General features: G+C 50.2%; 1 protein-coding gene across 1 annotated transcript in view; it reads right to left on the bottom strand.

Annotated features, from left to right (window-relative positions):
* VWA2 (von Willebrand factor A domain containing 2) overlaps window positions 1–15,860 on the bottom strand; it is a 35,072-nt gene that overhangs the window by 1,781 nt on the left and 17,431 nt on the right. The window contains exons 5-10 of the mRNA XM_007941613.1: window positions 9,924–10,118; window positions 8,703–8,836; window positions 7,946–8,078; window positions 4,616–4,671; window positions 2,114–2,221; window positions 427–999 (exon numbers count right to left, since the gene is read on the bottom strand). Of these exons, the coding sequence (XP_007939804.1) occupies window positions 427–999; window positions 2,114–2,221; window positions 4,616–4,671; window positions 7,946–8,078; window positions 8,703–8,836; window positions 9,924–10,118 (1,199 nt within the window). The remainder of the gene's footprint in view (window positions 1–426; window positions 1,000–2,113; window positions 2,222–4,615; window positions 4,672–7,945; window positions 8,079–8,702; window positions 8,837–9,923; window positions 10,119–15,860) is intronic.

The raw sequence follows: 15,860 nt of genomic DNA, 5'->3' as shown, positions 1-15,860 counted from the left end.
TGTGAATTTTTATGGAAGTAGATTGATGGTCCTGTCTTCCTTCTGCGGAGCAGCTGGTAGGTTTGAACCACTGACCTTCTGGTTAGCAGTCAAGTGATTTATCCACCGCACCACCAGAACTCCTCTATTAATAAACAGCTAAAATGCACTGAGTGCTTACTTATTACATGTACACTGTGTACCAAGTTGTTTGCTTATCTTAATCTTCCCAAAGAATCCTTCTGGAGGTGCTATTATTTGGCTCATTTTTCAGAGAAGTAAACTAAGCAATTACTTGTTACGTGGCTGGAACGTAAAAGACTGGGACTGTGGTTTCAGCCTCTGATCCAGAGCCTGGGAGGGAAGAAGGTACGACCCACCCACCGAGCAATCAGCCCCTTGGTCAGGCTGAGGCTGGTCCCCAGTCGACATGTCCCGGGACGTCACCTGCACGCTGCTGGCTGCAGAGCTTCCTCTGAAGCTCGGGGATTTGGTGCAAGAGGTCTGGCGGGTCGGCGTAGACCATCACATGCTCCGGGCTACCAGTGATCTCCTCTAGCTCTGCCCGCGTGGCCTCGCTGCCCATGCCCAACAGCAGCAGCTCTTGGGCACGTGCGTGGCGTGCCGGGCCGGCCACCTCGTCCTGGGACCGTGCCTCAGTGAGCAGGATGACCACTCTGCGTGCACGGTCCTGGCCCGCCCTGGTGGCGCTCCCAAAGCCACGCTCTGCCACCTGCCGTAAGGCGCCGCCGGTCAGGGTGGCGCCACCCCTGAAGGGGATGCCATCGATGCTGCGCACCAAGCCCGGTACATCCTGGTATTCCCCGACCGGCACCGCCACCACCAGCTCCCAGCTGTAGTGGGCCACGCCCACGCGGGCCCGGGAGTCCTCATCCAGCATGGTCTCCACAAACCGCTTCACGAAGGTCTTGGCCCGCAGGAAGCCCTCCAGCGTGGTGCCCGCCGAGCTGTCCAGCAGGAAGAGGAGGTCGATCCTGCACTCCAGGCTCGGCTTTGGGGCTGCCAGAGTAACAGCCTCCGTCACCGCGGCACCCGCGACACCCGCCTCCACACAGAGCAAGAGAATCCTCCCCCCAGACTTCAGGGGCATCGGCCACAGTGCACGTCACAGAGCAAGTGCAGCGTGCCACCCAGAGCCCCTCTCACTGCGGTCTCCATCGACCACTTTATTTATTTTAAATGTATTTAATAACTTTTTTCCTTCACAGTTACTGCTTTTTCGGTCCTGTTTGAGAAAACCTTTGTCTACCTCAGGGTCATATTCTCCTGTTGTCCTCTATCACTTTGCCTTTAGAGCTGTATTCCATCTGGAATGAGTTTTTGCACAGGTTGTGAAGTAGTTGTTGTCGGGCGCTGTGGAATCTGTTCCATAGCAGCCCCATGTGACAGAGGAGAAGTGCCCCAGAGGGTCGTCTTGGTGTCATCTTTACAGGAGCAGATCTCCAGGTGTTTATTCTCTGGAACCACTGAGTGGGCTTGAACCACCAACCTTTCCGTTAGCAGCTGAACATTTAACCATTACGCCACCAGGGCTCCTTGACGAAGGGGTTGAGATTTAGTTTTTTCCACTTGGATCCTGACTGACTCACATTTTTCAGAAGTTCCAATTTAATAAACCCCTACTATGTGTCCAGAATGGTGCTGGGCATTTTACATACATAATCTTACTTAAAACTCCCAACAGCCCTATGGGGTAAAGCCTATTGTAATCTTCCTTTCAGATCTTTAGAACCAAAGCTGTTGGGGCTCCTTAGGCTCTTTCATGGAAGAGGGGAGAAAGGACTCTGCCCAGGCCCAGGACCCAGAGCTGTCCTTCCAGCTGGGTTCAGTGGTGCTCAGACACCAAGCCATGACTGGTCTAAAACCGATTAGCCAGGGGCCACTGTCCTCTGGCCAGTGTACCCAGAGCTCTGCCACGTGGATTATTGACTCATGGGGCACTGAGAGACTACATTGTGACAAGTCAGAGCAGTGGCCTATCTGGAAAGAAGGTGGCCCTGAAACTCAATCGCTGGTTTCTACCCAGTAGCTAAAAGGGTGGGAGGCGAGAAGGGGACACCCATGCTGTACCCACTGCTCGATGGTCAGTCTCAGAAGCCCCGTGTGTACGCACCACAATTGGCCTCTCCTCCAAAGGCCAGCGGGCAGATGCAGTGGTATTCGTCCAGGCCTCCTGGAACACAGGTGCCCCCATTCTGGCAGGGCTCAGAGTCACAAGGACCTATTGGAGAGATGTTCGCTAACTAGCAAGCCTAGCAGCACAGAGGAGTGAGGGGCTGGCAGGAGGTGTGAGTCCAGCAGGCCAGCCTGCCCACCAGCCCCATCCTCTCCTCCTTGGTCCCCTAGGAAACAACTGTAGACAGGGAAAGCACTGGCAGGTATATGGACAAGGGGCTGGGAGTGGTTCTGTGATGGACTGAATGGTGTCCCCCCCAGAATCTGTGTTGGATTCCTAATCTCCATACCTATGGTATACCTAGTGTCATGCAATCCCATGCCACAATGTAATCTCTAATGTACTGTACTCAGGGTGGACCCTAACCCTAATCACTTCTGAGCCATAGGAACAACAAGAACAGACACATGCACATCCACACATGGGGAGCAATGGGGGAGGCAGATGCATCTGACGGCGTAAGCAGAATAATCCACAAAGTCAGGAATACCGAGAACTCTTGGCTATTAGAAGCTGACAAGTAGCCTTAGTGACTCAGTGGTTAAGTGCTTGGCTGCTAATCAAAAGGCTGATGGTTCAAACCCACCAGCTACTCCTTAGGAGAAAGATGAGGCAGTCTGCTTCTGTAGATTCACAGCCTTGGAAACCCTATGGGGCAGTTCTGTTCTCTCCTGTAGGGTTGCTCTGAGTCAGAATTTGGCTTTTTTAGAAGCTCAAATGGAAAGAGGGTGACCACCTTCTGGAGCCATGCCCTGAATTCAGACTTCTAGCCTCCGGAACTAGGAAAATAACATTTCTGTTCTTTAAAGCTACTCGGCTTGAGGAATTGTTGTTACAGCAGCACCAGGTGCCTAAGGCAGATGCACAGTGGTAGCCTAGTGAGGCCCCAAGTTTGAATCACAGGGCTCACCCTAGGCTGTGCCAACGGAGCCTGGCTCCTGGCTCATCCTGGGAGCAAGTCCCTTTAATAGCACACGGCTGCAGAGAAACCTCGGGGAGCTCAGGGTACTGATAATAATGAGCTGATGTGGGGCCCAGGGCCTGGAAGGAGAAAGATCTCAGAAGCATGGGGATCCCAGCAGGAATCCTAAGCCTCAGGGGCACCACAGGGCCCACCAGCCATTTCTGCACTAAGTCTGACGGGTGGGTGTTCTCGACAGCCACTGGGGCTGGAGCAGCAGAGCAGTGAGGCTTCCAACCCGGGGGTCAGTCAGGCTGTCCCGCTGACTGGGCCCGTCAACAAGCCCCTCTGAGCATATCTTCATCTTGAGGAGGATGATGACCACTGAGCTTCCCAGTGAATTAGCCCACATCAGGCACTCAGCACAAAGCGAACATTCTGTCTCAGTTATCTCGCACTGTTACAACCCAACAAAAAAACCAAACCTACTGCCATCGAGTGGATTTCGACTCATAGCGACCCCCCCTTAGGTTTCTGAGGTGGTAGGTCTTTATGGAAGTAGATTGCCCCATGTTCCTTCCACACAGTGGCTGGTGGGTTTGAACTGCCTATCTTCTGGTTAGCAGTCAAATACCTTAGGCATTACACCATTTATCCTCTCCAAGTTTAGTCTTCTATAGAGATACTACCTCAGAAACCCAAGGATGGGTCGCTATGAGTCGGAACTGACTCAAGGGCAGTGAGTTTGGTTTGGTTTTTGGTTTTTGGTTAGTCTAGAGGAGCTCTGGTGGTGTAGTACCTAAGGCATTCGACTGCTAACCAGAAGGCTGGCGGTTCTGGTTTAAGGGAAGGTACTTTCTCTACTCTGGGGGAAGGTCTTTGTCCCTTTACAGCTTCTATTCCTAGGTTCGCATGGCCACCATGTGGCATGTGTCTTCCCATCAGTTTGGGCTTGCTTGAGCCTAATCAGAAGAGATTGATTTAAGACACATCCTCATTAACATCAGAAAGCCAACCACAGGTATTTACTACACATTGTATCCTTGGGGGGATACAATTCAATCTCTAACATACTCCATAAGAGCTAACAGTATTTGGTTTGGGATGCAAAATGCAAATTACGGGTATTGCCTACTCAAAGTCGCTATTTCTCTCAGGAAACCACAACCATTCTGAACTGCCCACAGCCATTATCTGAGGTCCTTATCCACTTCCTCATCAGTTCAGCACTGGACTGAGCCCTTCTTCCTGCAAAACTTAGTCCACAGCCCTCACTGCCTCTCATCAACACAGGGGGCAAAGGCTGGGGAAAGTCATTCCAAAGCCCACACTCTGTGCTTAGTGAGAACACAGCTGTGAGCAAGGTGGGAGTATGGCATGAACACACCCCGCTGCCTTGGAAATGGAGTTAAATGCCCATCCCTCTCTCCTGGTGCCAGTCCATGCCCCCCAGTCTCTGCCCCAGGACTGTCAATGCCCCTTTACAAACCCAGCCTGGGTCCCAGGCCCCGAGAGCAAGCAGATCCCACAGATGGTACCTGGGCAGATGGTCCTATAGCAGGTAGCAGGGTGGCTTAGGAACACTCTCCTCCTGCTACAAAGGGAAGCAAAGGGTGGAGATCAAAGGCTTAGGAGGACAGCAGAAATACGGGTGATTTTAAAAAACACAAAATCTGATACAAGATTCCAGTGCAGAACAAGGTCCAGAGAAGCCTCTTCAGAGTCACTGTCTTTCTTGATTCTACCCCAACCTTTATTTGTACATGGAATAGTGAATGTTTAGAACCACTTAGAGACAATGGAAAAATTTTTAAAAGGTACTAACGTAAGTCAGCCATCATAATACAAAGCAGGGTGCAAGGGTTAAGTACTCAGCTGCCAACCAAAAGGTCAGTGATTAGACCCCCACAGCCATTCTGTGTGGGGAGACTTGGCGATCTGTTCCCATAAAGACTGGAAACCCTATGGGGCTGTCCCATGGGGCCACTGAGTTGGAACCGACTTGACAGCAATGGGTTTGCTCCTAACGGAAGACTGGTCAAAACTCCAAACTGTGGGAACAGCTTTCTATTACAGTTTACTTTCTGGGCCCAGCATGAGGCCGTGGGGGTAAAAAAAAAAAAAAAAAAACTGGGAATTTGACAACTGGATTCTGGCTGTGTGACCCCAAGCAAGTGAGTTTACTTCTCTGGGCTTCAGGTCCCTCTCCTATATAATAACCCTATCTGTAGTTTTCAACTACATTCCTCGGGGCTTTGGAGTGAGGGGAAGGGGACTAAGTGGCCTGGGGCCCAGGCCTCCTCATCGCCACAGTGTCCCCTTTCATCCCAAAGGCACTGCTTCTATCTGGTCTACACAACAAGCATCCCTGTGGGGCTGCTCAAAAGGATTCACAAACCACCTAACTCAACTTCCAAGGTCCATCTGAATGCAAACGTTCTATAACAACACAGAAGCCACTGTGGCTGGGTGGCCTCCATGGGCCAGGCATTCCCCTTGTTACCTTGAATCCACAGTCACCTGCAGAGACAGCCACCTCCATCTGACAGATGAAAAATGGCTTCCAAGGGCTGAATGGGGTTGCCCAAAGTCACAGTTACTAGAAGGCAGCAGAGCTGGGATCCAAATGCGACCACCTGATCCCAAAGCCCATGCCCTCTGGGTTCACCTCCATAACAGGCCTTACAGCAGCAGGGAGGTCTCTTGTCTCATGGGCGGAAAGCCTGCCTCTTGTCTGGTAACAGCGCCAAGGATAGCCTCACCGGAGCGGTGTCTTCTCCTTGGGCTTTGGCCAACAAAGCTCTCCAAAGAGGGCTTCTTCCAACAAGGCCCCACCCCAGGCCGCTTTCCCCCAGGGACAAGTGAACTGGGCTTACCTCTAGGGCAGGATTTTTCTGGAGTAAAATGTCTACTGAGGATAAAAGCCAAGTCAGTCACTTAAGAACTCAAGGAGTTGCTGGAACAGAAAGTTTGCCAGGCTGCCAGCTCATTAAGGACAATCTTCCCCTCTAGCTTCAAATCCTAATGACCTCATCAAACCACAAGTCCAAGCGGAAAGCTCCATGGAGCCCGCCCCTTCCCCACCCAGCCCTGCACCTGGAATCGATGTTACAGGCAGATACTGCTGACACGGCTCCACGGGGATTAAGACGGCAGCCAGGCTTCAAACACCCACCTCGGCCACCCTGTCCCCAGTCCTGCTCTGCCTTTCGCCACAGCACTTACCATCATCCAAGGGTTGACTTCACGCATTCATTTTGTTCACTGCCTGCACCCTGGCCTTGGAATGTCAGCTCTAGAGGGCACATTTATGTCTGAGATGTTTGCTCTGAATCTTCAGGCCCTAGACAGTGCTGGGGGCACAGAAAGGCCCCAGTGATTTTTTTTAAATTGTGATTTGAGTGAACATTTACAGAGCAGACTGGTTTTCAACAGTTCGTACACATCTTGTTTTGTGACACTGATTGTGCCCACAATGTAACCACACTCTTTCCACTTCCCACTCTGGTTACCATCTCCACGAGTCTGCCTTCCCTACCCACTTCCTGCCTTCTCAGATGTATCCTTGGGCAACTGCTGCCCTTCTGACCTCATCTCGTTGACTGTTCTAGAAGTGCATACCTCCCTGGTGTTACTGTTCACCTTACAGGTCTGCCTACCATTTGGCAGATGGTTGAGCCACAGGGTGGAGTTCCGTCCCAGGCTGGAAGGGTGTCTCGGGGGTTCTGCCAGTCTCTATTATCTGATCAGTAAGCCTAATCTTTTTATTTGTTATGATTTTGAGCTTTGTTCTACATTTTTCTCCCACTCTATCCTATTGTAAAGGAGCTCTAGGGGTGCAGTGGTTAATGCATTCAGCTGCTAACCAAATGGTTGGCAGTCCAAACCCCTCAGCCACTCTGTGGGAGAAAGGTGAGGCAGTCTGCTTCTGTGAAGAGGCACAGCCTTGTCCCACTTCCTCCCTGTAGTCACCTCTTCCCTGTGTTCTTCTTTCCTGTGCATTCCTGCCCCTGAGCTGTCTCCCCGTGCAAATGCTGCCCTTCTATTCTCCCATGATTGATCGTTCTAAGCAGCGTATCCACCCGATGGAAACGAGCTGTTACACTGTGGCAAATTGCAGTCAATGTCATGAAACAAAATGTGAATGAACTACTATATAGGAAATGAATTTGCTTTGTAAACTTTCAAGTGACAAAAATTAAAAAAAAAAAAAAAAGACAAGACAGCTAACCTCAGAAATGAAAAAAAAAAGATGTGCAGCCTTGAAAACCCTATAGGGCAGTTCTACTCTTTCCTATAGGGTCACTATGAGTCAGACCTGACTCAGTGGCAGTGGGTTTTATCCTATTGCGATCCCTTTCAGAGCAGTCAGCAGAGGTAGCTGGGCACTATCTGGTTCCTTCTGGTCTCAGGCTGTGGAGGCCGGGGATTGTGTGGTCCGTTAGTCCTCTGGACTAATTGCTTCCTTGCTTCTTAGATTTTCTTCACTCTTCATTGCTCCAGATATGGGGAGACCAACAGCTGCATCTTAGCTACTCACATAGTGAGTATTTCTTGAATGAGCCAAATGACTAAGTGTCTGAAATGCAGACATCTTTCTACAAGCCTCCAGATTAATGTGTTCTATGTATTCAGTCACTCAGTGCTCTCAGCACCCAATACGGTACGTAGTGGTACCATCTCCCTGGTCACCCATGAAGCTGACACTGAGGTGCTTTGACCTTCCCTTTTCCCCTGAGTGCTGTCCCTGGCTCCCTCCCAGGTCTCCTCCCATCCCTGTCACATGCTCCTACATCATGACCTTAAAGAGCTGTTCTTCCTGCAACTGAAGCTGCCCCCCAGCCCCCGCCACAGACTTACAGACACACCTGTAGAAGGGGCAGCGTGAGGCCAGTACAGCGTTGGTCTGCGATGACCCTCTCCAGCACAGGGCACTGCCGTCACGCTCTCTGACCGTCTCCAACATCCTGCGTTCACAGGGGTGGGGTTCCACCCTGCAGTCTGTGCAAACACATCCAACAGGAGAAGACAGGGCCATGCCTCTGGTCTCCAACTCAGCTCCCCTAAGTGGTGGCTTCTAGGGGTGCTCTCAGCCCTGGCTACTTTCTGCTTCTCTCAGGAGGAGTGTGTGTGTTCCTGTCTGACTAGGCCCCCAGGCTCTAAGCACTGACTGCGCAAGCCTTGGTCCTTATGAGCCCCCCCTTTTACATCAGGTACACACATTCTAGCTCCTAGGGACCCAAACAAAGACACTAAGGATGCAGGACCTTGCCCAGACCTCGAACTTCGTCCCTACTCCCCTGTGCTAAGGCAAGGGGAGCATCTTGGCTCCTTGCCTCCTAGCAGGGACAGATAGGGCACACACAGGGCTGTACCATATCCTGGGTCCTGCTACCACCCCCCCCCCATGGACATGCATGCTCAGGGCTCCCAGCTGAGAAACCCCCGGGGTGTAGTACAGGGAAGCAGGAATTGAGTAAACAAAAACAAACAAGTCCCACCATCTTCCACCACAGTGTCTCGCACCTCCCCCCATCAGGGAGGCTCCTGAGTCCTGACTTCTTGCCTTGGTGACCTTGCTCCCCCAACACCCCACTTCCCTCCCTCCAGCCCAGAGGGTCTTACCTGGTGGGGCCACGGTGCAGACGGCGGTGCTGCCAAGGGTGCTGAAGAGGCCGTTGGTGGCATCTGCCACCTGCTCAGCAAACAGCACGTGCTGCTCCCTGGGCTCGCTGGCCAGAGTGTGCAGCTCCTCCCACCTGTCCCAGCCCCGCCCACTGAAAAGTTATAAAGGCTCCAAGGCTCAGGCCTGCCCTCCTCCCGCCTGCCTCACCTCCCAAAATGTGGGCTCCTGATGCACGTCAACCCCTCTCCTGATCAGAGGCTGCTTAGATCAGCTCCTCCATTGAGGACTGCAGTAAGCACCAAGACGTGAGCCCCTGAAGGACTGCAAGACAGCCCAGAAGCGGGTCTCGATGTGTGCGCATTGAAACACACGTGCCTCGGGCTCTGCCTTGAGACCCAGTCCTGGCACATTCACTTGTCTGCCTTTGTAGCCCATGGCTGATGAGAAAAACACTTCATCAGAAACAACATGAAGGAAAGTGGCTCCAGCTGACAGCAAGATGAGCAAACAAGGGCAGCTCACCACAGAAAGTAAGGTGGCCTGGTTTTGGCCATCACTGTCGATTCTTTACACACACCCCCTGCATCCAATTCATCGGCCACCCTACTGTTCTACCCTCACAACCTACCCTGAGTCCAACCCCTCCTTACCACCCACAGCTGCTTCCCAGCGACAAGCCACTGTTACCTCGCATGGGAGCTGCTCCAGCACCTCCCACCTGGACTACTTCCCTTCTGTCCCCCTCCCTGTCTGTTCTCCACACAGCACCCAGGGTGAGCTTCTCAAACATAAGTCGATTCATCACCCCTCATGACTCAGAACCCTGCAAATCATCCCACCCCTCATGCATAAACTCCAGCGTCTTTACCACCACCCAACAAGGTGTCCATGACCTGGCTCCTGCTGCCCCAAGGACCACTGCCCACCCAGCAAAGCTCCACAAGTCCACGAGTTCCTATTTTTGCCCAGATCTGAGCTTTCTGACCTTCTGACCTCTGCAACCAAGCGTTCAGCCTAAACCAAGGACAACACATACTCCCTGATTTTCAAAGACCTGGAGATCATAGTGCACGGATGTCAGAATGGCAAAGCGAGAAGGCACACACATGAGACCAGGACGGCTTGTCGACCCCCCCCCCTTCCCGTGTTGTGGTCTCTCTGCTGTGCCACAGAGTGCCAGGCTGACCAGAGGGCTGCTCTAGAACGGCTAAGCCTCTTACCTGGGAAACTGGACCCCCACAGCGAACACGGTGACACCCCTGTCCTTCAGCTGGTTGGCTGGCAGAGCAAGGTGCCCTTGGGACTTCCCATCCGTGACCACGATGAGGATCTGGGGCACAGTGGCATTCCTGCCCCCTGGGAACCCTCTGCGCAGAAGGTACTTCAGAGCCAGGCCCGTCTCTGTGCTTCCTCCTCTGAGGCACCAAAGGGAAAAAGGAAGAAGAGACAGTCAGTGGTCAGAAAGGCAAAGTCTGGGGGGAGAGCCTGCAGCGAGTTCAGTGTGAGCTCCAGAAGAGAGCAGTTTGTGTCCTATTCCCAGGACCTTACTTGGAAAGTTCGCAGCTGTGATGAAGTTAAGGCTCAGGAGATCATCACGCATTATCTGGGTGGGCCCTAAATTCAATGGCAAGTGTCCTTAAAGAGACACACGCAGAAGATGACGTGAAGAAAGAGGCCATGACCGGGGTGATGCGGCCATAAGCCAGGGATGCCGGGGCCACCACAGAAGCTGATGAGGTAAACATGGATCCTCCCCTATAGTCCCTGGAGGGAGTGTGGTCCCACTGGGTTCTAGATTTCTAGCCCCCAGAACAGTGAGAGAACAAATCCCTGTTTTAAGCCACCAAGTTTGTGGTAACTGTCATGGCAGTCCTAGGAAACAAGTTGCCGTCAAGTCAGTTCTTATTCACGGCGACCCCGTTTGTATCAGACCAGAACTGTGCTCCATGGGGTTTTCAGGGCTGATTTTTTTTAAATTGTGATTTGAGTGAATGTTTACAGAGCAAATTCACTTTCCATACAGCAGCTCACGTACACTTTTTCTCATGACATTGACTACAATTTAAATCAATACAACAGCTTCCCTCCCACTTCCTCCCCATAGTTACCTCTTCCCTGTATCCATCCCTCCCATGCACTCCTGCCCCCTGAGCTGTCTCCCTGTGCATAGGCAGCCCTTCTTTCTCCCATGATTGTCCTCCCCAAGGAGTGTATCTACCTCAGGTAAATGTTCAACTCATATGCCTGTCTTTTGTTTGGCTGGAAGCCACAGCTGTGGGTTCATTTTCAGACCTAACGGGCAGTTAGGGGCCATAGTCTCAGTGGTTCCACCAGGTTCTATCAGACCAGCAAATCTGGTCCCCCTTTTTTTTTTTTTCCAAATGATTTTGAGTTTTATTCCACATCGTTCTCCCTCTTTATCCAGTGTCTCCTACATAGGTCCCCCTCCAAGTGGTTGACAGTGGTAGCCAGGCACCATCTAGTTCTTCCAGTCTCATAGTCGTATAGGCCGCAGATCACCTGGTGTACCAGTCGCTAGGACTAATTGTTTCCATGAGTCTTCAATTGTCTTCATTCTTCTTTGCTCTGGATGAGGAGAGACCCAATATTGCATCTAGATGGCTGCTTGCAAGCTTTTAAAATCCTAGTCACTACTCGCCAAAGTAGGAGGTGGCACAATGTTTTGTGTAGTATGTTATGCCAATTGAGCTTGATGTCCCCTGCGACTATGGTCCCAAGCCCACAGGTTCAACTACTCAGTCCCTCAGGGTAGCTGTCTGTGACCAAGAAGTGACTACAACCTTGTCCCTTGTCAACTTTACTATATACCTGGGAATTCTTATAGATCACATAAATACACTTATAGGACCAAAGTCTGCCAACCCTATACATGGTCTTGGATACACTCCCTGCTACATAGACATACCTAATAGTACAGCCTGTCCACCCATCTACCCACGTTTGCCTTCACTAACAACACAATACTGTATGTACAAAAGGGTTCATCTTTGTTGTCTATACCTTCCATGTACCTCTGTCTTCCTCTTCCTCAATGCCACCATGTTGATCGCTCACATTTGGTATACTGCCCTTCTCTTCACCCAAATCAATACTAATCTCTACCTATCTAACAGTGTTCCCTACCCTACCCTACCCTCCCACCCCTGGTAACCAACAAAGAAAATTTCCTTCCATAGATAAATGTTTCCTTGACTTTTACAATAATGGCCTAATACAATATTTGTCCTTCTGTGATTGACTTTTTCACTCAGCATATCATCCTCCAAGTTCATCCACATTATGTGGTGTTTTGCAGATTCTATGTTGTTCTTTGGGGTTGTATAGTATTCCATTGTGTGTATGTGCCAGAGTTTGGTTATCCACTCCTCAGTTGATGGACACGTAGGTTGTTTCTTTTGGCTATTGTAAATAGGGCTGCAATGATCATGGGTGTGCATATGTCTGTTCTTATCATGGTTCTCACTTCTTTAGGATATATACTTAGTAATGGAATGGCTGGATCAAATGGTATTTCTATTTCCAACTTTTTAAGGAATCACCATACTGCTTACCACAGTGGTTGTACCATTTGACAGCTCCATCAGCAGTGTAGGAGAGTCCCAATCTCTCCGCATCCTTGGCAGCATTTGTTATTTTCTGTCTTGGTGAACTTTGCTACTAGTGCTGGGGCAAGATGGTTATCTTGTTGTTTTGATTTGCATCTCTCTAATGGCTAATGATGGTGAGCATTTCTTCATATGTTTGTTGGCCTCCTGAATATCCTCCTTGGTGAAGTGTCTATTCATGTCTTCTGCCCATTTTTTAATTGGATTGTTTGTCTTTTTGTTATTGAGGTGTTGGAGTTTTCTACAAATTCTAGAGATAAGTCCCTTGTCAGATAGGTCATTGCCAAATACTTTTTCCCAATCTGTAGGTTCTCTTTCGACTCTCCTGGAGAAGTCTTTGGAGGCATATAAAAATTTAATTTTCAGAAGGTCCCAATCATCTGGCTTCTCTTCTGCTGTCTGTGCATGTCGGGTTATGTTGACAGTCTCTTTCTGCCGGATATCAGGGCCCCTCAATTTACAGTGGCTGATTTTTCAGAAGCAGGTCGCCAGGGTTTTCTTCCAAGCCACCTCTGGATGGATTCAAAACACCAACCTCCTGGTTAGCAGCCGAGTGTGTTAACCACGTGGACCACCCAGGGACTACTAGGAAACTCAGGACAGAATCTGAGATTACTGGGCTCATGACTAGTGAACAGCTGCTTTGAAAAGTGATGCCATTCACCAAAACCACTTTTTCCATGAACTTGAGCGTGACCCTGCACAAGTCTGTCATATTACGTAATAACACTGTTCCATGTGCGTGCTTTTATTTCCTCTCCCTCAGGGATGATGCTGGGCTGATGACTCGTGTCAGCTATCTCACACACACCTCCTACCTCCCCATCCCGTATGACCCCTTCTTGTTATGGCCTATCGTCACCTTCTCTGGGAAAGGGGATGATTGAGCTTACACAAACTGTATGTTAAGTAAGAATCAGTCAGGACTCTGGGACAAGGGCCTGAGGGAGTCCTGTTAGTACCCACTTCCAAGTTTAGGTTGGATGCTGGGCAGCTGAAACTGCCGGACCACCTGCAGATCAGGCCAGGGTTACAGAGGTCCAACTCGTCGAGTTGCTGAGGTGCGCTTATCCTACAGACTGGTTACAAGGAGTGGTGACCTAGCTCAGCTCACGCAGCACTGCCCAGAGCAGCATGAGGGCAGCCCTGCTCCGGCTCACAAGGCTCGTGTGGGCATTTCCACAGGGGCTGTGGCCTGGCGCACCAGCAGAGACCAGTGCCTCGCCACAATGGTTTTTAGGGACCTGAACTGGGACAGCCAGTCCCTGCTGCCACTGAACCTCTCCTGGATAATGACACATCCAAATGTGGAGGCTGCTGGAATCACTGCAGTTATTAACTGTGTGCACACAGAAAGCTGCTAGGTCGTCATTCTGAAATGCTGACTGGTCACAAACAAGAGACAGGGGGTCACGTTCACACTCAGGTTGTCCTCCATTACAGTTATCCCTGCCTTTCACTCCACGCTCTCGGCAGAGCCTATGGCCACACTTCTAAAACAGAAGCATGCAGCTGACAAGAGGTACGGGCATTCTCATTGTGTATGTGTGAACATGTATGGATATGTGAACACACAAATACCAAAAACCATACCAAACCCACTGCCACTGAGTCGATTCCAATTCATAGTGACCTTTTTAGGCCAGAGCAGAACTGCCCCACAAGGTTTCCAAGGCTGTAAGTCTTTGTGGGAACTGACTGCCACATCTTTCTCCCACAGAGCAACTAGTGAGTTTGAACCACCAGCCTTTCAGTTAACAACCAAGTGCTTTAACTACTGCACTGTTGAGGATCCTCTCAACACACATAGATGGTATATAAATTATGTGTAAATGCATATGCATTTATGAACACACACATGTGCACATATGAACACATGTGCATGTTGTGTGGATGTTTGAACATGTGTATGTTGTGTGAATGTATGTGCATGTGTAAATGTGTTCGAATGTGTATGTGTAATATATGCAAACACACATGTATATATATGAATGTAGGTATGTGCGAGTGTGAATATGTAATTTCCAGGCAAATCTGTCATCAGTCTTCCCGCCCAGCTCACCAAAACCTAGGAGCCCCACATCAGAGTGGCTTCAGAACTCCTTGTACCATCACCCACCTGGGCTCTGAGCCCAGGAGCCTCAAGTACAAGCACTCATTCTCTTGATTACAGCTTTGTTTTTAACAGTAGGGAAAAAAAAATCCTGTAATCAACCCTGTTTCCTTATAGGGGAATGATTAAATACATCACATTATCTTAACTCAACAGATTATCATGTAACTATTAAAAAGGATCTACATGAAAAATGCCACTTTATACAACAGTACATACCAAATAACATTAAGTGAAAGAAAGAACAAAGAGCTTTATAAATGTAACTGTTCTAGAAGCTGTGCTGTTTAATGTTAGCATGGTTTCAAAGAGGCCAGAGAAGGCGATAAAAGGCATCGTGCACAGTATTCCCTAAATACAGTCAAACCCCAATAAGGCTACAGCTGGGGTCCAGAAATGCAATCACATAGAACTCAGGGCTGTGGTGTTGGGAGATCAATGAAACAACTGGCCGCTGCCACAAGTTCCAAGCATCCAGAACTAGCCACGCTGTATCTGACTGTATGTTACCTCTGGGTACATTAGAAGGACCAGTGCCTAGAGAGGAGCAACTAGTGAGCAACTAGAGAGGGATATCATGCCTGGCAAAGTAGAGGATCAGAGAAAAAGACGACAGCCCTCAGTGAGATGGAATGACACAGTGGCCGCAACAATGGACTCAAACACAGCCAACGATTAAGGATGGTGCAAGACTGGGCAGCGTTTCACTCTGTCGTCCATGGGTCGCTATGTCAGAACTGACTCAATGGTACTTAACAACAGTTCTAACGATTTTCAAACTTACTGCAAAGCAGCCCTGCAGGGTGGACTCTGAACCATCCATCTCCAAACAAGCTCTGGGTTGAGGGGGAGTGGCTTCTGTCTGGGTTTCGGGTGGAGCTGCCCTGATGGTCACCATTTCAAACTTCACAGCAGAGGAAGGACAAGGAGCCAGTGGAGGCCATCGCTGCCCCTCGGCCAACATTTCCCTGCTCTGATTAATAGCTTCTCTTCTGTTCTCAGTGTCCTAGATGACCCCACAAGCGTAGCCAAAAATTACTGTTTCCTTGGCTCGTTTGCTGCCTCTTGTCCTTGTCGTGGGACATAGACATGCCAACCACACACATGCCTGGACTAGCAGCTGTTGGTCAGATGCATCAAGAGGCTTCTTCCTCTAAGCCCCATGTCCTCACTGAGCACATTCTCACCACACTCTGGATTTCACGTGCAGGAATGGTCCTCGCAGGCCCTTGGGTATGACTTTCAACACAGCTGGGAAGAGGCTCAATTGATAATTTGGGAGCCGGGGGGAGGGAAAGTGGGAAGGGCCAGTCATGGGGGGCATACTGCAGGTGACACCAGCCTGCAAAGCGGGACCAGCAGTGTGACCCTGGACAAGGGTCAAGTATCCTCTGACCCTCAGTATCCTCCTCTGTAAA

The sequence above is a fragment of the Orycteropus afer genome, unplaced genomic scaffold (genome assembly GCF_000298275.1).
Source record: "Orycteropus afer afer isolate SDZICR_OR568_19922 unplaced genomic scaffold, OryAfe1.0 scaffold00082, whole genome shotgun sequence".
NCBI lineage: Eukaryota > Metazoa > Chordata > Mammalia > Tubulidentata > Orycteropodidae > Orycteropus > Orycteropus afer.
The sequence above is the reverse complement of the archived record's forward strand: the minus strand, read 5'-3'. Positions and strand labels throughout refer to the sequence as shown.